Here is a 21,599-nt window from a genome sequence, read left to right as displayed (position 1 = left end):
TTTTCAGGCTCAGTGTGGGTTTCTGAAGCGCTCTTTGGATGTTTCATGTAACAGAAACCTGCAGGATGATGTACATGTTAACTCTGGCTACATCAAGACCTGAGAAACCATTTTCCCCTCATAATGACTATTTTCTTGGTGCTTTGAAGTATCTTGTTCCCCTTCTAGACAGAAATGCAAACTATTTCAGTAACCTTTTTCTGATAGTCCTCTCAATTCTTTCATAACCTAAAGCTTGTATCTCCCTGTAGAGTAAAAGTGTCTTTTTTTTTTTGCCAGGTCTTGGAATTTTCACTTTTCTGAGATTTATGAAATTCTCATTCTTCAGAATGTACAGATTTCAGGAGCTGAGTAAAATGTATTACCTAAGAAATATCGATACTACAAATTTTGCATTGATTGCCACCACGTTACATTTTGATGCTATTTCATCTCATGACTTCTTTTGAGGGATACTTTAAGGACCTTCTGCATCCTCCTATGCCAGTTGCAAGCTATTTGTTTTATTTCCCTGTGCATTTTAAAGTGCAAACTACCAGTTTCAAGTGCTGCTTCTCTCATAAACTGTAAAGGGTAATTATGTTGTTAAACAACTGTCACATTTTACCTCAAAAATGTCAATTTCAATGACTTTCCCAAGTGCATTATGATCTTCTACAGTAAGAGCTTGAAAAGCCAAATTCTTTCCTGGTATAAGACAAGCACCATAAATAGTGTCAGTTCCTACCAGAAGACTTTACCCCTGTTTTGTCATAACCTATTGTAATCAGCCTTAGCTTTGTAAGAAAGGCTGGTAGGAAATTTTGAAGTTACTATTAGTAATTAGTTTGTTCAATGCTAAGTTCTGTTGTCATTGGAATTTTTAAGCATATGGAACACCAGTGCTGCTGCTATAGACAGATCTGTTTGTCATCTTCTTACTGCTTTCTTCTTTTGCAAGAGATTGATACATCTACCTGCTCTGTGGAGACAGTGTTTTTGAAACACTGCTTTGAATGGCCATGATGGCTATTTTATTAAATATGTCATATTATGAGGAGAGGCTGAGGGAGCTGGGGTTGTTTAGCCTGGAGAAGAGGAGGCTCAGGGGAGACCTTTTTGCTCTCTACAACTACCTGAAGGGGGGTTGTAGAGAGAGGTGGGGGTTAGTCTCTTCTCCAGGCAACCACCACCAGAACAAGAGGACACAGTCTCAAGCTGTGCCAGGGGAGGTGTAGGCTGGAGATGAGGAGAAAGTTCTTCCCAGAAAGAGTGATTGCCCATTGGAATGTGCTGCCCAGGGAGGCGGTGGAGTCCCCGTCTCTGAAGGTGTTCTAAAAAGGATTGGATGTGGCACTTGAAGTCATGGTTTAGTTGTCATGAGGTATTAGGTAATAGATTGGACTTGACGATCTCTCAGGTCTTTTCCAGCCTTATTGATTCTATGTTCAAAAAAACTCATTCAAAGGAGTAGTTTCAGATTTTTGGGGGAGGGGGAAGAGACTGCTACTTCACCTTTACTAATTCAACATTACTTCCAATTTCTGTATTTTTGTTGACTGCAAATCAAAATGATCATGATAGAAATGGTCATATGTATAGAGAGAAGTATTGGTAGGATAGATCAAGGCAGATTACCCAAACAGTGGTAATCATCACTGGAAAGAGTTTTTGCAGAACCACCAGTATCTTACTTTCTCTGAAGCACCTAGCTGTAGACAGTCTCTAGCTGTTAGAGTCACTGAAGTAGCCTCATATCTCCTCCTGCACGTATGTAGGTTGTTTACCCTCTTAACTCCTCCTCTGTGGCTGATGCTCCAGCTGGGCTTTCCTCCAAACCAATTATGGATTTTGTCATGTAGTGATAGCAGTTTGTGTACATTAAGCTGTATCCCAGATTTCATAGGAGAGTGTTTCTGCTCTCATTTTTAGTGATCTACTCCTGAGATAACTCCCACTCAACAAGCCGCTTTGAAAGTAGGCTATAAAAATTGCCTTTGCTGATTAAATTACTCAGCCAAAGTTTAACCTACAATTATATCCTGTTAATTTTTTTTCCATTCTCTGTGCATTTGGAGCTTTATTTTAGAGATCTCCTTGTACCTTTATGAAGCTGCCACAGAGACATTTCTGAATTATTTGTTTGGTGGAGCAGTCCTACAGCCTGTTTTATCTTGAGCAGTCAGAGTTCTTTACAAGAGGACTCACAAAGAGTATGGTTTGCCATAAGCAGTAAGTGCTGAGGCTCTTGGAGCACTCAGTGGAGAGAGACTTCAGATTGAGTTACCAGAACTGGTCTTGTTTAGATACTCTAATTCACCTTGCAGAAACTAAAAAATGCATTTCAGTGCCAAGACATTATAGAAGGCCTACATTTACTTCATGTCCTGCTGAGAGATGATTGCAAGAGCTGTTATTAAAGACTCCTTTTCTGCTCAGTCATTTAATAGTAGCAGCTTCGCTTTTATTCTGTGCTCTCAGAGAGCAGAATAGGAAGTGATAATCTCCTTGGAATACAGCAGACACCTGTTTGATAAGTGGTAATTGCATTATTCCTGGAGGATTATCACAGTGGTGCTTGTTTCTTTGTAATGAAGCTCAAGTACATAAGCAGAGCAAAGCTTCACTAGAAGATGTATGAAAATCTATTGCAACAGATTCAAGGTGTTTGGGACTCTGTAAACAGAGCCTTCACTTTATGTGTATGGAAGGGAAGCTTACTGTGTAATAGCAGAAGAAAGCTAGGTTAAAATTGAGCAATACTTCTGTTTAGTTTATATTTGCTGTTGCTAGAACTTCACTTGAGGCTTGTTCCAGTTGTGTGCAAAGCCTGATATAGTAGTCTCAGATGCCTCCTTTCTAAAAAGTGGTATTTAAATAATATCAATTTAGTGCATAGGTAACTCTTTTAATGCGTAGAATGGAACTGATCGTGTCCTCAGTTGGGAATTTTTTGTTTAAATCCAATAAACTGTTGATAAAATCTGGAACCAAGAAAATGCTAGTTGATAAATCTATTTAGACAGATAATTTCCTCTGCCAAGCAAGAGAAGAGCCCTGTTTCCAATAGCAATCGCTGGACTGAATTCCTTTTCTAAGTGTTGTTACTGCCCAGTGGCCAAAACGTAGACCTAGGGCAGATTTGTAGTTCTGCAGCCTGTATTTAGGACATTTAGTAAAACACTTCACTTAAGCAAATCAGGCCTTCACATTTCTAAGAGGAGGCTTGAGATTTAATGCTGGACTTTGTAAAAGTCAAAGAAAAGTAGCTACAGGGCCTCAGCTGGAGTTCAGAAGAAACAGGCCGCCTTGTTTTTGTTAGATAGCTAAGGAAATCCAGTCTAAAATGTTGGGAGTATTTCATGTTTTCTCTGTCTTAAAGAATCTTTATATTCAGAGACCTCTATAAATGCTTCTTTTTTGCAGTTATTTATATTCTTCATCTTTTGCTTGTCACACTTGAAACTGTCACACCTCAACCACACATATTTAGTAATGTAGTTACACTGGATGAATTACTCTGGATATTTCGGAATGCTGAATTGTGGTTTAATATAAGTACAATTTGTTATATCTAGTTTTCCCTTTAACTGAGGAGGTTGTGTACTCAGTGCTTTTAATTGTACTGATGTGAAGAGTTGAAGGCCTTTTCATCTCTTCCAGGTAAGGGAAACAGAAAATAAGAAACAATCATCCTTTTCAGAAGCTCATTTCTAAGATGTCAGTAAGACTGTGTTTTCAAAAGGCTAACATTGCAAAAATCCAGTTCCTTGAAAAGTGATATCCAGGAAGAAGAGGCAGCATAAAAAGCTTATCAGTGTTTGAACCATTCGTTGGAAGCAGTGTTGCTAGCACAACTGCTTGAACTCTGCCAAGGAATTATATAGTGCTGGAAACATATCCAGGCACTCTTCTGTTTGCCATCCAAAGCATTGTACAATGCTGTGAAGTAAATGGCATCCCACCATAGACCAGAAACATGCCAAGTATTTGGCTGATACTCTTTGTGCATGCAAAGCAGTTCCCAAGATGTATCTGTGAATGTCTTTGGGCAATATGTTATCAGGATGAATCAAATTGGGTTTTGGTTTATACAGTTGGGTTTTATTTCACTGACAGTTGTGACTTGCCTTAAAAATCTCAACAATTCTGTGTGTCTTCTGAATAGAGCAAAAATAAGGTGACTTGTGATCAGATGTAGAACAAACAGTATTATTATACTCTCTTCTGTGGCAGTTGCACAGTTGCTTAAGTAATTTAGCAGAAACCTAACAGACACTGTGTTTCAGCACTGAAGCCAGCAAATGACACAGGACAATGTTTGTACCTTGGTTACTTTTCAGCCCTTACACTGTGAAGAATTTTGAGGAAAGGAATTGTAGAATAACAGGTCACCTCTGCTTAGGGTTTTTGCAATTCTTACGAGTCTGAGTTAAAGTGCAGCTGAATTTTCTACAATTGCCATTAGAGTATCAAAGGCAACAACAGTAAGAAGTATCACAAAATACCGTAACCAGACTGCAGAGAATGTGATGGTCCTCAGGGGACTGATGGTTGAGTGGATGCTGGTGCTTCCACATGTTTTCAGGTATTAGATGGGGTTTTGTCCTTTTTCTGATGGACCTGTTTGTTTACTTCGAGCCTCCTCTCATTTGGCAACGTGAAATGGACGAGTACTTTGACTCCTGGTATTTATTGTCACCCAAAGGGGGTCTGTCTCTAGCTTGGGAAACCCAGTTTATCTATTAATAACACTATTAGTTTTAAAAGATCTTGTTTTAGTGAAAGAATATTTCTTTGTGGTTCTTGAGGCATTCAGGAGCGTATAGTGAGTTCTGACCTGTTCCCAGGCACGTATGGTTTATAGATCGGTTCACACAGGTGTACCTATTAATAAACTCACTTAACCAATTTACATGCATAAGTTTCAACCACCGAGTAATTGGTGAAAGCACTGCTGAGGAACTGGAAATTTGGGAAATGTGTCATTATTTGCATATCAGTATAAAGCAATTACTAAATTAAAGAGTGCACGTTGTGACAAACATGAAGCTCCTTTACTGTTGCTTTGTCAGTGCACATTAACATCAGCTTGATGTGAAAGCCTGGCTTTCTCTGCGTGAACTAAAAATCCTAAGGCAGAAGTACACAATGAATTGCCCAGAGTTTGGAGGCTAGCACACTGAATTGCCTTGGGGTTCAGGCCGAGGAAAGAAAAAACTGATGTAAAAGACCATTGAGAAAACGTATCAGTGGAAAGTAATTAACTCAAGATCCACAATTAGCCTCATGGTCTATACTTAACTGTGTTCCAGGTCTTTCAGCATGTATTTAATTCTGTTACCCTGTGTTTCAAGTAGCTGCAAATGGCTTGGCAGATTTTTCATCCTTTTTAATATTTACAGTTTTTGTCTAAGAGGAAGAATGAGCTCTGTAAGTGATCGTGGGTATTTATTTCAGCCTCTCAAGTATATGTCTTTCTTAGTAGAATCTCTTGTACAAAGAAATATTATTTTCCTTTTGTTTCCCTTGAATATATTTGTGGCTTGAAGCGACATTAAGTACTACAGTATCCGTCCTTCAGCTTTAATTCCTAACTTGCCTAACTAGGCTTAATCAAATGAGAAATAATCAAAACCAGGGATAATTTTCTCTTTCATTCAGCTAGCAAATGAGTGATAGATTCACAGTACTATGGCTGGTGATTAACAGCAACCGTAGCAAAAATTGGCATGTGTGTTCAACCAGCGTACCAGAGCTGGGTGTTCCCAGAGAACAGGCACAACTTTTTCTCAAGCTCGTACAGAATCTCTCAGCAGTGTTTTGTGAAGCTTGCTTTATCTTGGTTATCGCTGCCACTGCAGCAGCCCTCATCTGATATGTCTGAAAGACACAAGCGGCCACTCACTGTGTCGTGGACTCTTCTGCAGCCTCCTTTCTCCCACTCCATGTGCTGTTTATCCACAAGTGTTTCCAGGGCGTCTGGAATCAGATGCCTTCAGCCTCTTGTGTAAAGCATCTCCCGAGGTTGTGCCTTTATGCTGCGGCCTTCGGCATAATCTGCCAAAGAATTTTGGAGGATTCAGCAAAGCAGTTTCTTAATCCTGATCTAAAGAATTTACCAATTTAAAAAAGTTTATTAATATTTAAGACACTTTTTTTTTTCAATTCAGGTATTTAAAAACTTTTAGGCTGTGTGGTTTAGCTCTCTAGCATTCCTTTGTGATTTTAATCTTCCTGGCAGTTCAAAGATCTACCATGGGAACATCACTGAAATCCTTGGAATGAATTTCCTACAACCTGTGTTGACAGGTTTAAATTACGTACTCTGACACTGTTCTTGTGGCTGGATTAGAAACTTTTTTTCAAGTTAAACCTGCGATAAGTAATTGTCACAGCGCGCTGGCACAATGCTAATGTGAAGTGACATGTCCAAACTGGCCTCAGTAACATGAAGAACCCTAACAGGTGTGAGGGGTGGATCTTCCCATGGGCCCTGCTGAACTTCTAACAGGGGAAAAATAGTAGAAAAAGTGAAATGAACCTTGAATAAAGCTGTCAGCAGTAATTATCTCAGCAACACTTTGTGAAGAGTTAAAATAAGCATTGCTGATTTATAACCTGAACACACTCCACCCTAGAGAATTATTTTTTTTCATCCAGTTAGTGTTTAAAATGAAATGTTGAGTACCTGTCAAGAGGGTTTTTTTTTTGGGTGGGTTGGTTGGTTGGGGTTTTCTTTTGCGTTGAGGATGCATAATGAAGTTATTTTCCAGAGGAAGTTAATTTCAAGGGCTGTCAAAATTTTTTAAGCTCTTCTGTTCATTTGAATGTTTGTACAATGCTTTAATAACCCAAACAAACCTAGAGCACACTTGACTGTTTTTCCCAGCTAATGCTGCTTGATGTCAAAAGATGACATGGCTAATGTAGAATTGCATCCACTTGTAATTGTTGTTCAAGGATGGATGAGGGTTTACATGATAAGGAGCTGAGCTTTGGCTGCTTGATGAATTGTCTGAAATTATGTACTAAATTGAACTAAGCTTGAACAGCAGTCTCTCGTTGACCACTAAAGGTTGAGGAGAGCCCTTCTGTATAGTAAATCTCTCTGAGTCTTGTAACTGATTTCATGGCGTAAAAAAGCACTTTTGTTTCAGTAAAGTTAAAAAAAAAGGGCATTTGTTAGACTATTTCTATTTTTGGGGTTTTTTTATTTGAATGTGCCTTCATTTTAGAGTGGTTTGCTTGTTGCTGTGGCAACACTTGTTTCATGTATACAATGTATTGCAGTATGGATAGAATTAATTTTACAGCCTGCTTCTAATGAAAGAATTCTTGCAAGGTTTGAGAAAAGAGCAAAGCAGAAGATAAACATTAATTCGCAGCAAACCTTTAATCCCTTGAAGTTTTAACCATTACTTTTAAACGTGGCCATGTGTGAATTCTTAAATCATATATCGCTCTGTGCGATGCCACGCCGAAAACAAGGCAGATTATTTAGCGTGTAATTACACAGCGATAAGTGATGGGCTTGGCACTGCTGAGCACCTATTTGTTCCCCAGGAATTTAGTGAGGGTTTGCCCGAGCACAACAGGCTGCCCACACGTGTTTAGTAATGCTTGATTAAACACTGAGAACTAGAGCCGTGGCAAAAACCAATTTAATATAAATGATTTCTTGTGCCATAGCATCATTCCTCTGGAATCGATGAGACTCTCGAGTGGCCTCACAAATGATGTGAGCTGCTTGGGAGTCCACTGCCTCCTTCGTTTCTGTGTGTTTGCATCTCCAACCAGAGGAGCGTGGAGCAATCTGATAGTCTCTGGAGAAGAGCAGAAAAAATTACCAAAGATTTCCCCACACTTTTATTTTACCCTGCTTCAATATTCATGTTGAAGGGCTGTGCTGGATGCATTTGGAAATCACTGTTTTCTTCAATTGTTTGTGTAATGGAAAACTTCAGGTGTGAAATCCCAACTTCCTCTGCCATCATTCACATGCTCAACATCTCCTCCCTCCATTTTACACTTTGATTTGTCTCCATATGCCACTAGCCGCTATCTCTCTTTCAGCTCACAGATACTCCTTCCTTTAGACTTTACTTCTTTAATCTCAGAAAGGACAGATTGCAAAAGAAAGGTGGAAAATGGTAATGTTAGTGAGCTGGGAGCAGCAGCCTGACCAGTCTTACTCCAATGGTAAGCAGAATAACTGCTTTTCTAGGCTTTTCAAATAGGTGGCTTGTCAAATACTTCTGTGTCTTTCTGGGGAGTAATGTTTGGTCAAACTGCTCTGCAATCCCATAGATCACCCTGAGCTTCTGATGTAGTATCATAGTAGTATCATAGTATCAGTCAGGGTTGCAAGGGACCACAAGGATCATCTAGTTCCAACCCCCCTGCCATGGGCAGAGACACCCCACACTACATCAGGCTGGTCAGAGCCTCATCCAGCCTGGGCTTAAGCACCTACAGGGATGGGGCCTCAACCACCTCCCTGGACAATCCATTCCAGGGCTTCACCACTCTCATGGGGAAGAACTTCCTCCTCATGTCCAGTCTGAATCTCCCCACCTCCATCTTCATTCCATTCCCCCTAGTCCTATCACTACCTGATATCCTGATATTTAAAACAGCTGAGGTCTGAGGCATAGGTGTGCCTTCACCCAGCCCTGCTGAAAAAGTATTTCTCTTTAATTTCCCATTCTGCAGTTAGTATGGTAATCTTTTTGAGCAGGGAACTTAATTTGTCTAGTGAGGAGAGATAGGTGACATCTTGTTAGGCTGGAAGAAATTAACTTACTTGAATTCTTATGAGATCTGTTCATCAAGAAGAGATTAGCAATGATAAATATGCCTTGCAGACATCTAAACTGAACTTTGTGTAGCCTAAGGAGTGAGAGAATTTCTTGCTTATCACACTGTTACCTCCCCTAGTGGTGTGGATGGAGAGAATGACCTGAACCTGGAGACATGGAAAGGCTCCTTTGCAGGAGCTATTCAGCCAAGACAGAGAAAACTGTTGGTCTATTTTGTCTTGTTTACTACCTTACTACTCTTGGTGCCCCTGGACTATGGAAGTGTTTGATGTCCAGCACACCTAATATCCAAACTCAGTAGTACCATAGGCATATAGGCTATAGTAGAATAGTTGGGACAGAAATATGCCTCCTCAAACTTTTTGTTCCTTTTCAGACTTCATGTAGTTGTCTTCAGAGGAGATCAGATATATCTTTTTTTCACCCTAGATTCAAGCAAATGCTTGCATACAGACATCTGTAGTGTCACTGGCATTTCTGCTCAGGGAATTAGCTCATGCTACAATAAAAATGCAAATAACAGAATGATAAATTTTATGTGATGCTTGGTAAAGCTCCTTCCTTGCCCCTCTATCCTTACTCATTCTCTTACCTGATATGGGCACTAAAGCATTGTAGTAGCTAATCCAATATGAAAAAAGAATCAAATTAGATGGAAGTGAGATTTTTGCAGTGGAGACACTTGCCAGTCATGGAATATTTTGCTATGGGCACCTGTGTCTTATGTTATTTTGAATGGTGTGTTATGAAATGTATTTGGTCATGCTTGTTTCTTTATACATTAGCCATGTATCAGTGAGTTAGCCAGTCAATGAAGAGGCAAAGCAAGTCACACTTTGAGCACAGTGAAAGGGCTGTCACATGGAGTATTTGAACCAGGAATAGGTTTCAGCCTGTAGGCAGTTCATTTCTGATTAAGAATTTTTTGTGCTCTCTGTGTGTTACAGACCTCCATGTGGCTACTGCAGAACGCTGTGTAGCCTCTGGAAAGAGCTCTTGTTCAGCTGATGACCAATCCTGATTTAGCAATACTATTCTGGGATAACATTTTGATGCTTATTAATATATTTGTTTCTAACATGAAACCACAACTAGCTAATATGGACAGGCCAAAAGTACTAAAGAGCAGCTATGAGTGTCTGTTAGATTGCAGAGTTGGTATGCACTGCAATAATAATTACTGAGGATGGTTAGACATTTGTAGCTGGAGAATTCACCTTGTTAAAACAGCTGTGATTCAAAGACTATTCTTAATTAATTAGATAACTTTTTACTCACATTGACTTCACAATGCTTTTAATAGTAGTCTGAATGTTGCTCACATACTTCTATTATTCCTAGGGGTTTGGGTTTCAAGAAAAGAAACACAAAAAGGAAGGGTTTGGGGTTTTGAGATGTTTGCATCTTTTCTATCAAAATTTTTGGCATGTTTTTCTGGCAATCTTCTCTTGCTTCTTAAGCAGAGCTTTGATTGTGCAGTGATAATATTCTCAAACCAATACTGAGATAACAGAGAGCTATTTCTGACTTGTGGAGGTAGTTTATCCAGGCAGAACTCTGTATGATAATACATGCTAACAGCAGATTGATGGCAGCACCTACTCTCTGGCCTTGTTCTTTCCCTCTTGCTCAAGAAGGAGAAAGGCATAGCTAGTTTTCACCAGAATTAATATCAATACCCAATTAAGAGTAATTCTGTAACTGATTGAATGTGGTGCTCTCAAGAAACTGCATTACAATATGATGGGATGGGAAGGGCACTGCACAAGGTTGTTCAAGGAGGACAGCTAATTGTCTTGGGTAGTTGTGAAAGCTACAGCAAACAGGAATTAGAGATGCCATCTGGAAAGTTTGGCAATTCAGTCACTTGAGTTTAGATTATAAAAATCAGGAAGCTAAATTATATACTTTGTATGCTAACCCCACATTTGAATCTGTGCAAGTTTTAATTCTACCTATTCAATATTGTAGAGTCTGGAAGGATGCAACAGAAAGCATGTACCTCCTTGGCATGGAGTGGCATCTTGGGGAGGGTTTCTTTCTGTGACTTCTCCCATCTAGCCGTGTTAGCGAGTGCAGCTGAAAAGCTGGAACCATTTTACCTAACTTTTAGAGCATGCTAAGACTGGAGGGCAGGTTATTAAGACTTGCTTTTGCCTACAAGCTGACCTTGAGGAGGACTGGGAGGAAGGATCTGCTTTTCATGGGAGATTTATGGAGGAAAGTCGAGTATCGGAAAACAGGCTTTTTGTGTACTTCAGTATTTTGTTTGCTCACCTTATCTCTGAGTATTAAAGGCAGAAAACATGGATTATTTTCTTTTACCTCAGGAGGAAATTGCACCGCAAAAATCCTCCCATTTAGTTTTTCATTTGAGTAGGTTATATACAGCCAAACATAAATCTGCATTGGAAGTACAGCTGATTGAATAATTGCACTGATTTATAGCAGTCAAGGTATACAGAGATTACAGTTGTGGTCTTTTTTACTTTCTATTCAAATATCCAGCAGTTATATCCACTGCAAGGTTTTTATTCTGCTCTGGGTTTGTATTGTCAGGTAATGCCTGTTGCTTCATTTGCTGTGCAGGAGCAAGGGTAATCAGGCATATTTGATAGCCTCCTCTCTTTTGCATGTGGATCAAGGGGTTTGTGAATTTTTTCTTTCCTGATGCTTTGTTTGACCTTTGAATTTCTGAGAGCAGATGATCAAGAATCTCTCATTTAAGTCCAAAAAAATTATATTAGAAAAGAAAATATTTTGCCATGGAAAAATACCACTTCAGTCAGTTGGAAAGGGTTCTTCAAGTAGCTCAAACAGTAAAGACAGTCACTGCGTTACAGTGACTAGAATTGTTTCTCATTTAAAGTGGTCTTTTAAACAGTCAAAAGCTGTTTTATAAAGTTGACAGCTACCAGGTGATATAAGCTGAAGGACCACATTTAATAACTTGCCCCAGAGTGGTTAAGTGCCTGTGTGTTCAGATAGATGTTTTAATCTACATTAAAGCAAACTAAGCCAGCAGAACTCCCACACACTCGGAAACCTCAAAACTCTCATTACTCATGTAGCAAACACTTACCAAAGAGCAGAAAATAAATTGCCATTCCTGCTTTTCTTAAACATTATCACTTACACTTGCTTGTTTTCTGTGGTTCTTGATGATTAAAGAGCTCCATGCTTTTAGAGAAAAGGGATCCCTTGATGGCATGTATCCTGTGAGCAGCATGTCAAAGTGATACTAAAGCAGATCCATTACCTGTGGCTCTCATCTTCTGCAAGGTGATGTTTTTGTAGGCTTGTTTTGCCTCTTTTCACCTGTGAATCTGTGGAGTTCCTGATGAATGTGGTGGAGAGCTTTGCTCCAAGGCTAGCTGCTATGGAAGCTGTTCTACTAAAGATGGTTAACATTCTGCACAGCAGTTTGGCAGGTCGTTCTCCATCTCATTCCTCTGCGAAGGCCATACTTTGCAACAATAAGCACTGAGAGGATGATGACAGGCCTAAATGGATAAGTCAGTGAACTATGTGCTTTTAAGGACTTGCCTGCATTTCTACCATAATTTATTTTTAAAGTATGTTCTGACTTAAATTCAGGCAGCCTAGTGGCAAAATTCAGATAACTGGATTGTTATTCAGATAACGGGATTGTTAGAGAGACATCTCAGTATTTACATGCAGCAACGAGTGAGCGTTTCCAAACTGATCGTGACAGTTGAGGCTGAGAACGTTCCAGTTCTTTACAGGCTGTTGCTTTAAAGTGGCCACTTGAGATGTCCATCTATATTCAATAAGGTAACCTAAAGCTCTTAGTGCTTGCCTTCATACTTACCACATCAAATACAGTTGCCATAAAAATCTCTTTGGAAGTGCTGGTTTTCCTCATCACTGTGTGGCTGCACGTGAGGAAGACCAATTTGTCACATCCAATTACTACTTTTGATGCAGTACACTGAGCCTGTAGTTTTTGTATCACCTTTTCTCAGGGGAGAGAGTTCTGCAGTTGCAGTTGTTCTGGTGGTTTTGTCCTTTCATGTTCCTTCTGCTGCTTATCTTGCTCATATCTTCAGTGTCTTGATCAAATCTCTCTGGACTGATTCAGGAGGCTGAGTTTGTTCCTTCCATTGTAACTGTGGAAGTGTGCAAGAGTGCCAACAAACTATAGAAGGCTGCTAGCTTATGGACTCATAATTTATTACTCTGAGCATGCAACTGCAGCATTCTGGAGTTAAATGCTCTCATTGTCTGTTTGGTTTTTGTTTTGGGTGGTTGTTTTTTTTCCTTGTTAAGACATTTCTATCATGAAATATTTTTTTAAACAGTCTGTTTAGGTTGTTCTAAAGGGTATTTCTAGAAGCTTCCACAGAAAAATGATACTTTCTAACAGGAAGAATAATCTATTGTTTAAAGCACCTGGTCTCACTGCGGATTTGGCAAACATTTCTAGGCTGACCAGGAAAGTTTCTGGCAAAGAATCCTGCATTTGGATTGGGAAAGATGTTGCTTAACTTCATCCCCCAATTACTAACGCTGGCAATTGAAATACGACTCATCTTGCACTGAATGCTTACAACTAAGTTCAGTGGCTCAGAGTTAGGAAGTACAAGTGAGCATTCAGCTACTCTTTTACCCACCTCCCTCACCTCCCCCAATTTGTAAAGTTTGGTAGTGATCTTTCTTTTAGCCGTTAACATGTACTTCAAGTATTCTTTGTGCAATTTTAGTCCAGCTTGTACCTTTTTGTATGTCAGCAGCAACCCATTCAATATCACTGCTGTCTCTTGCAAGGACTGTCCTGCTACCACTGTCCCCGGAATGTTTCAGGGCTTCAGTTTTATTATCCTTCTCCTTATGAAGCTCTAGGAGGTCAGATAGGAGGTAATTTGAACAAGCACAAGCAATCTACACCCAGTGTTCTACAAGAGATCTGTCATCATCTGGAGTTACTTTTTGCAAGTCATTCTATTTCCAATTATGTTTCATTTTCCACCTTGTACCTTTCAGCTATGAGACCTTTTGATTGGGGATTTGCATGTGTGTAGGTTTACTGCACAGAAAAAATGGACTTATTTTACTTATAATAAGGTATTTCATAATCTACATCTAGCTGATTACTGATGGCAGGAGTCCTGCATGTGTTTGGCAATGTCTCTTCTTGTGCATGCCAAATTCAAGCTATAGCACTTGCAGAACTTTGGGAGAAGGTAATAGGGTTACTCGGTGTGGTGGGTTGAAGTTCCCCCCAGCATTAACTTTGCCAGACCAACTCAGTTACAAGCAAAATGAAGCTGTAACTAAGTTTTAAAGGCATAGCCTAAAACCACCACACTAGGCTACAAACCAGCATTTTCAGTTGTGGAGCTGGTAAAAATGTTTAGTCCATTCCTGTGGGATGGTGCTGTGAAACAACAATTAATTTATCTGATGTACTGCAGCACTGTTGGGGAATAGGCAGATGCAGTATTTAGAAAGGAAAAGAAAAAACTCACAAGAGGCTGCCTGATGTCTAAACACTTCTTGCCACTCCTGTGGGTGCTCCCATCACTAAATTGGCCTGTGTTCAAAAATCTGTGGAAGCTAAGGTTTGCTATCCATGGCTGCAGCCTGAGCAGCCTGGAACGTGATCTTTTGCTTAGCGTTGATGTTTTTTGTGATTCTTCAAATTAAAGATTAAACTTCCTGCTGCAACAATCTCTCTTGAGAGAGCGCTCTCCGTTTTAGAACGAAGAGACATATTCATGCTGACAGTTCATTTTGAAATGAAAAGCAAGGCTTGTGTTTGCCCCAGCCTTTCCTTTGCAAAATCTTCTGTAAAATAAAAAAAAAAGCCAAGGAGGAGAGCAATTCCTCACAGAAATGTGCACAAAACCCCCAACAATCCAGTAACTGTCTGGAGAGTAGGATGAAATGTGCTCTGATGTTGAACCCCTTCTGCTGTTAGCTCATTTTTGAGAGACGCTTTGACACTATAATATAGGGTTGCAAATTGGAATTGCAACACCCTGCTATTGGGCCAAGTGATGAAGCAGCACAATAACTGCTTGCTTGATCTTACCAGTCTTGCTTTAATGTGTATGTAAAAGATCTCGGGAGCCTTTCCAAGCATCTGTCAGGCTGTTTGATGCTGTTAAATCAGGAACTTCAGGCTGTGTGTGGCTTGTGTCTGTGTGCTTTACCACTATTTTATAGTGTGTGTGAACTCTGGGGCAAAGTTTCAGGTTTTGTAACAGCGGTTGGCTTTTGTTTGTTATTAGAAACCTCATAAAAATACTAATTGAACTGGTGGATTACTACAGAGAATACAGTTCTTATGCTCTTGTCACAGGAGTTTCATAGGTAATTGGTATTGACCTGTATGTCATCTTTAATATTTCATTTGCACCAGAGTATTATTACTCACTTCCTTTAAGATGATAGCTAGTCTTTTTTATGCAGCTAAACTTCTGTTTAACCTTGCTATGAGAATGTGGCAGTAGGCTAGTTCAGACAGGTTAACATTCATTTGGTAACTAGCCTGCTTAATCAGGCTGCTTCAACCCGCAGCAAATTAAATCTGTGTGAGTTTTAGCAGACAAGTGATAAAGTCATTCTGAATTATGTATAAAAATAAATGGGGTATTTTCAGCGCTGGTGGCAGTCAAAGAAATTTAAGGCTTAGGATTGATTCTTGGATGGATTTTTGTTGAGGATAATTGAAATTTATTTTGCCTTAATGTTTTTCCAGTCTAATTCGGAGGCTGATGTGTTTCTGAAATACTGAATTGTAAAGCGCTCATTCTGTGTCCTGCAAAGGTAGTAATGATTCTCATAGGATCTAGAAACTCTTTTCGTTTCCTCTCTGTGTTACTTCTGAAGGATCCATTGTAAACAATATTTTAAACATACAGCCGGAATTGTCTCATTGACCTCATTGCCCTCTACAACTACCTGAAAGGTGGTTGTAGCCAGGAAGGGGTTGGCCTCTTCTCCCAGGCAACCAGCACCAGAACAAGGGGACACAGTCTCAAGCTGCGACAGGGGAGGTTTAGACTCGAGGTGAGGAGGAAGTTCTTCACCGAGCGAGTCATTCGTCATTGGAATGTGCTGCCCAGGGAGGTGGTTGAGTCATCGACCCTGGAGGCATTCAAGAGGAGATTGGATGTGGCACTTGGTGCCATGGTCTAGACATGGGGTCTGTGTTGATAGGTTGGACTTGATGATCCTCGAGGTCCTTTCCAACCTAAGTGATACTGTGATACTGTGATACTGTCTTTTACTACATACCAGAATTGTACAGCATCAAATCGTTTGTCATTGCAAAATGAATTGACTACCTTTATTTAAGAGCTATTCCCATTGTAAATGTATCCCATCTGTTACCAAGCTAGGACTTAGTACTTGTGAAGATTCTGCTTGTGCTCATCAACCTTACTTGACCAAGATTGATGCACTGCCCGGAAGAGGGCAGAAGAATGAATGTTGGCTTACACTCTATAAAGATATGAGTGGGGTACTTGAAATACAAGGATGATAGCAATGGTTCTGCTCACAGAGGAATGGACAAGTCTCATTTTCAGACATATCAATTAGTATATGGTTTTAATGCAATGTAGGATCAGAATTTGAAATATTGTTGTATGTTTTTGCGGGCATGTAGCCATTTTGTCTTTCAGGTGACACCATCTTCTTTCCATTTGTTGTATTGTCAGCTTAAAAAAGTTGAGATTTAGTCACTCAGCAACAGGCAGAAGTGCTGTTTCTGTTGGCACAGCTTAATGAACAGCTATCCTGTGTGTGCTGACTGCATTTTCACCAGCAGTGTTGGGTTTCTGTGTCTCTTTGTTCGTGTGAGAAGCATGGCATGTCCCTTTCACATTCAGTAATGACCAAGATGGAGATGAAATGTATTTTTTAGGCAGCCATTGTGATTGTGTCTTTTATAATGTCTGCTGATAAATTGTTCTTTCATGATAATGGGTTGGTTTTTTTGAGATGACTGAAATGTGTTTCATCACTTGTATCAGAACTTATCATCTTCACATCAACATTTGCTTATTGATTAAGGAAAAACTTGCATTTATTTCATTAAAGCACACTGCTGTAAAAGTTAGCACATACAAATAATAGTTCAGACTTCAGTACTGATTTAGGAGAAAACAATTCAAGACAAGCTTTGTGCACACACATCTGTAAAACTCAGTTGATATTTCTTTGAGTATTTTTATGTAAGGAATCATTTTAGTTTTTAGGCATCTTCCTTTGTGTTTGTGTAATTAATTCAGCCTTCTGGAGTGCAGTCTTCAGTTTGAATCTCAAAGCATCCTTAAAACCCCCACAACCTTCAGGTGAGAGCATGGCTTTAATGAGCAATCATTGCTTTCTTTGTAGATGACTCTAGCTGTATCGGGACTGAGTTTTCCTTGCCATCGACTTACGGTTGGAAGAAGATCTTCACCCGTACAAACAAGGGAACAGTCAGAGGAGGTAAGAACTGTAGCTTTATTTTACCAGTATGCTCTGGGAGGAGCAGGGAAAGCTCATTTTGCCATGATTGCTGTCTCTTCTGTTGTCAAATATGTCAGTAAAATTACATCTTAAAACAATCAATATACAGTTCCTGTAACCCCTAATTGTGAAAAAGGTGAGGAACTTGCTAAATGAGTTATTGAAGACAAAGAGGAAAAACACAGTCAACAAGCCACAGTAAGCATTGACAAGTACTCCAAATTAAGTAGAAGGTTGGAATTTTTAGTATTAGCCAAAAGAGATGTCTGTACTCTATAATAAACTCCTGTTTTGTTGCTTGTAACTTAACAGTTTGGGTTAAAATTTCCAATGCCTTTGTCCTTCCTCAGAATTAATTCTAGTGTAAGCAACTTTCCATTTTCCACACACTTTTTCTTGCCATTTTGTTTAGAGAACTGTAGCACATAAGGTTGATCTGAAAAGATCATGCTTCAATCTGTTTGGCTTATTTGAGTTGGCAAGACATAGCTGTGAGGTTTGGTCAGTATTTTTCACTACATACCTATTTCATATCTCACTGGAGATGATGTAATAGAGGCTTGCTGATGGATATTGGCTTTTTGTTTCTCTGTAGCAGTGCACTGATGTTCATATGGTTAGTGACAGTGATGGAGATGACTTTGAAGATGCTACAGAGTTTGGAGTCGATGACGGAGAAATGTTTGGAGTAGCATCATCTGCCTTGAGGAAATCGCCAATGAGTAAGAGTTAATTTACAATTAACTGGTGATTGTACAGCAGTAGAGAAGGCAAAGAGCTGTGATGGGTCTGCATAATAAGAAATGGGAGTATTTTTTCTGAGAGAATCAGAAGTTTTTGAGTGACACACCTGCAGACGTATGAAATGAGAGTATTATAAACATAGTTGGCAACTATGAGAGCCTCTCCCTATGGAGGAAGCTTCTCAAGCTTATGTTTTTAGCTTATAGTTCAACAATAATTAAACTCAAGAGAAATCATGATCTCCAGCCAAGTGTTCCAGTAGATAACTAGATTTCTACTTCCCTGTTTTGAAATGTCTACACATTTTAGCTTTAGCATCTCATGGCAATTATTAGTAGTAGTGATTTACATTAAACAAGTTTCTCAATGATTATTTGCCCTTGAATTATGAAAATGATTGAGCAGGAGCCATCATTTACCTCCTATATGCAATTCTGCATGCTCTTAATTTGCCTTGGGTCTGCATTAGTGTTAGATTTTTTTTTTGACAGCAAATATATGTAATAATATAAGGGGGTGGGGGTGGAAATACATCTAAGATGTTTTAAAAAGAAAAGAAAGGGGGTGGGGGGGAAAGTAAGTAGCAATGTAGTAGGCCAAGACTTCCATTTTTAATGTATTAAAGTATGTTCAGAGTATCGCCTCTGAACAAGTGATATATCACATTACACTGGACCTAAAGATTTTACTGCTTGGAAAGCCTGCATATATTCATGAGAGCATCTGGATATTTCATGTCTTCCCAAAGATTCATGGTCCATAGTCTTTTATATGGCTTCTGAGTAACCACTTCAGTAAGCTGTCAGTACAGAAGATAATTATCTGTGAAGGGAGTTCACATATTAAATTGTTCCAACAAAGTTGCATTTAATTTATATTTACCTGTTTTTATTTTTAAGTGCCAGAAAATGCTGAAAATGAAGGAGATGCCTTATTACAATTTACAGCAGAGTTTTCTTCAAGGTAGGCTTGGACTATTAACTGTGCAATTTTTGTTACAAGCTGAGTAAATTTTAGTATATAATAAAAATTAAAGCAAATGCACACATTTTCTTGTGGGATCATAGAATAGAATAGAATAGAATAGAATAGAATAGACCAGACCAGGTTGGAAGAGACCTTCAAGATCATCGTGTCCAACCTATCATCCAACACCACCCAATCTACTTTATTTGAAGCTTAGTTTTGTTAGAATTGTTTCTGAAATGAGATTATTTCTCAGTCCAAGGCAGAGTGACAGATCCCTGCCTTATTTTATTTGCCACCAATTATGTAAGGGTTCAGGAGGATTGTAAAAGCTGATTACATCTGGTAATTTTAATATAATACACAGGAACAGAAAAGCCAAAATGGATTAATATTGAAATATATGGAGAGAGAGAGAAAGAGAAAGAGAGAGTTGCATTAAGTTTTCACAATAGTTAAGTAGTTGGATAAGTCTCTACTTAAAAAACAATAGAAATGCTGTATTTTTAAACTTTACAGCTCCAAGTCATCCATTGTTAAACAGTTGCCATGTTTCATCGAGCAGGTAGAGTCTGCAAACGAATACGCTGCAAAGTAATGCAAGGTGTATGCCTTCTGTTTTCACTCCTCTGTAATGAAAAGTACGTTGATCTAGATGAGATGCATTAATGTGCAATACAATAATAGCCTTTAATTAACCTTTAAGGCATAATAAAGAGAAGTAATAAGTTAGGATTGGAAAAAAAACCAGAGAAATTAAAGTGTCTTATGTGTATAAAACAAAGCTTTTAGGATGAAATTATTAAGGTAGCTGTTAGTTACTCTGAGCTTTTGAATCCTGGGAGACAGATGGTGTCAAAAGATGTCCTTTCTGTCCTTCAAGATGTAGAACTTCATCCTCCTAGATGTTTAGGCAGTTCACACCATTTACAGAATATATGAAGAGATAGACTATTGCTATTACTTGCTTTGGTAATTTTTTTTGTTAACTGGAAATTTTTTCTCAAATAGATATGGTGACTGCCATCCTGTTTATTTTATTGGATCACTAGAGGCTGCTTTTCAAGAAGCCTTCTATGGGAAAGCTAGAGATGTAAGTGTATATTGAAACTACTTTAATTAACAATGGGTGGAAATGGAAATTAAATGTTTCACCTTTACTTTTAAAAAGGCAAACTACATTTTGGAGTTATCTTGGTTTTGTGAAGAGCCATACTCCTTTAGTTGGCTGCCTCAATAAATAATTACTTGGTGATTGCTGACAGTACAGTGAAAAACTCACACTTCCTAATCATTCAGGCTGTATTTTTATTGGAGTCCTTTAGTTATCAGTTACTCTTTCTTTTTTCCCTTTTCCCTTCCATTTCTTCTTTAAATAATGGTGTCCCAGGACCAGCTGAGATTGGCTGTGAGTGTTGTGGTTGACAAGTTCAACGTTGCCTGTTGGTAACTCCTTTGAAGGATGGCTAATGAAATTGTAAATTTAAATTGAAAGGTCTGTGAAATACAGTGTGCCTTTTTTTTCCCCCCTCCTCCCCCCACACCCCCACCTTGTTCAACCTTTATCTGCCAAGTAAGTTCCAGTACTAAGCTTTGGTTATTTAGTTTTTCTGTACATCCAACCAGACATCTCAAGTTTCTGTTATTCTGTGCCCAGTTTTAACATCAGTATTTTAATAAAATTAGAATGAGGATAGTTTATTTAAGTTTTGGTGACTTGATTCACTAAGGAGAAACCCAAACCCCTGCATAATTAAGCCCAGATAAAGCTGAAAGACAAACAAGAAAATCATGCTCTTTAAATTTACTTTTTGTTGTCTTGCTAGATATTTCATTTTAAAATGAAGAATGTTTTAGCTTCTTGCAGTTGTTCATGTTGGAAGGAACAGCTATGTTATGTTTGGGGCTGTTCTGCTAAGTGCAGTGTTACAAATACTGCGTGACTTACCACATACTTGACGTCTTGTGTGCACAGTCTAAATGTGGTGAATATCATCATGTCTCTGTGCAGATTGCAGAACATGAATGGATACCTAATCATGCAGTGGCAAAATACTGTTTATAACCATTCATTAAGGTGAACCTTAATGCATTTCTAAGAAGAAATCACATCAATTCAACAAAATCGTTGAGTTAGGAAGTTCACTTTGTGTCATTTCATCAGAAATGGTTTACAGGGTTGAGAATGGTAGAACACTGGGCTACAGGGTTGAGAATGGTAGAACACTGGGCATAGTGATTGATAAGGATATAATAATGGATGAGAGCCTGTTAGGTGCTATTATAAAAAAGTTGTATACCTATAAATCTGACAGTAATGTAGTGCAGTTACTTAGGTTTTTAATGCTCAAAGGGCTTCTTATGCTGCCTCCGTAGCACATCTTAAATTCATATCACCTTATGTTTCCCGTATTTTTGCAGTGTATTCAGACTAGGATAAAGTTATATACTGCCTTTAATTTTGAAAGCTCTCCCCTGCAACTACCCTTTGGAATGACATTATTTTTATACTGTAACATCCTGGCTTTAAACAAAGGTTATGAGAATGTATAAATAAAGCTTATTTTTAGTGCTTTTCTTTTTTTTCTCCCTGTTATAAAAAAG

The 21,599-nt window shown here is 38.8% G+C and overlaps 1 protein-coding gene across 4 annotated transcripts in view; it reads left to right on the top strand.

Annotated features, from left to right (window-relative positions):
- The window catches only part of FAF1 (Fas associated factor 1), a 189,686-nt gene that overhangs the window by 107,356 nt on the left and 60,731 nt on the right, over positions 1-21,599 (top strand). For all 4 annotated transcript variants that reach the window (XM_068163852.1, XM_068163851.1, XM_068163850.1 and 1 more), the window contains 4 exons: positions 17,169-17,264; positions 17,881-18,007; positions 18,929-18,992; positions 20,007-20,088. In XM_068163852.1, coding sequence (XP_068019953.1) covers positions 17,169-17,264; positions 17,881-18,007; positions 18,929-18,992; positions 20,007-20,088 — 369 coding nt within the window. The remainder of the gene's footprint in view (positions 1-17,168; positions 17,265-17,880; positions 18,008-18,928; positions 18,993-20,006; positions 20,089-21,599) is intronic.

This window comes from Melanerpes formicivorus, unplaced genomic scaffold (assembly GCF_026170545.1).
Source record: "Melanerpes formicivorus ecotype bairdi unplaced genomic scaffold, bMelFor1.0.p_v2 SCAF_75, whole genome shotgun sequence".
Taxonomy (NCBI): Eukaryota; Metazoa; Chordata; class Aves; order Piciformes; family Picidae; genus Melanerpes; species Melanerpes formicivorus.
Note: the sequence above shows the minus strand (reverse complement) of the source record. Positions and strands in the feature narration are given on the sequence as shown.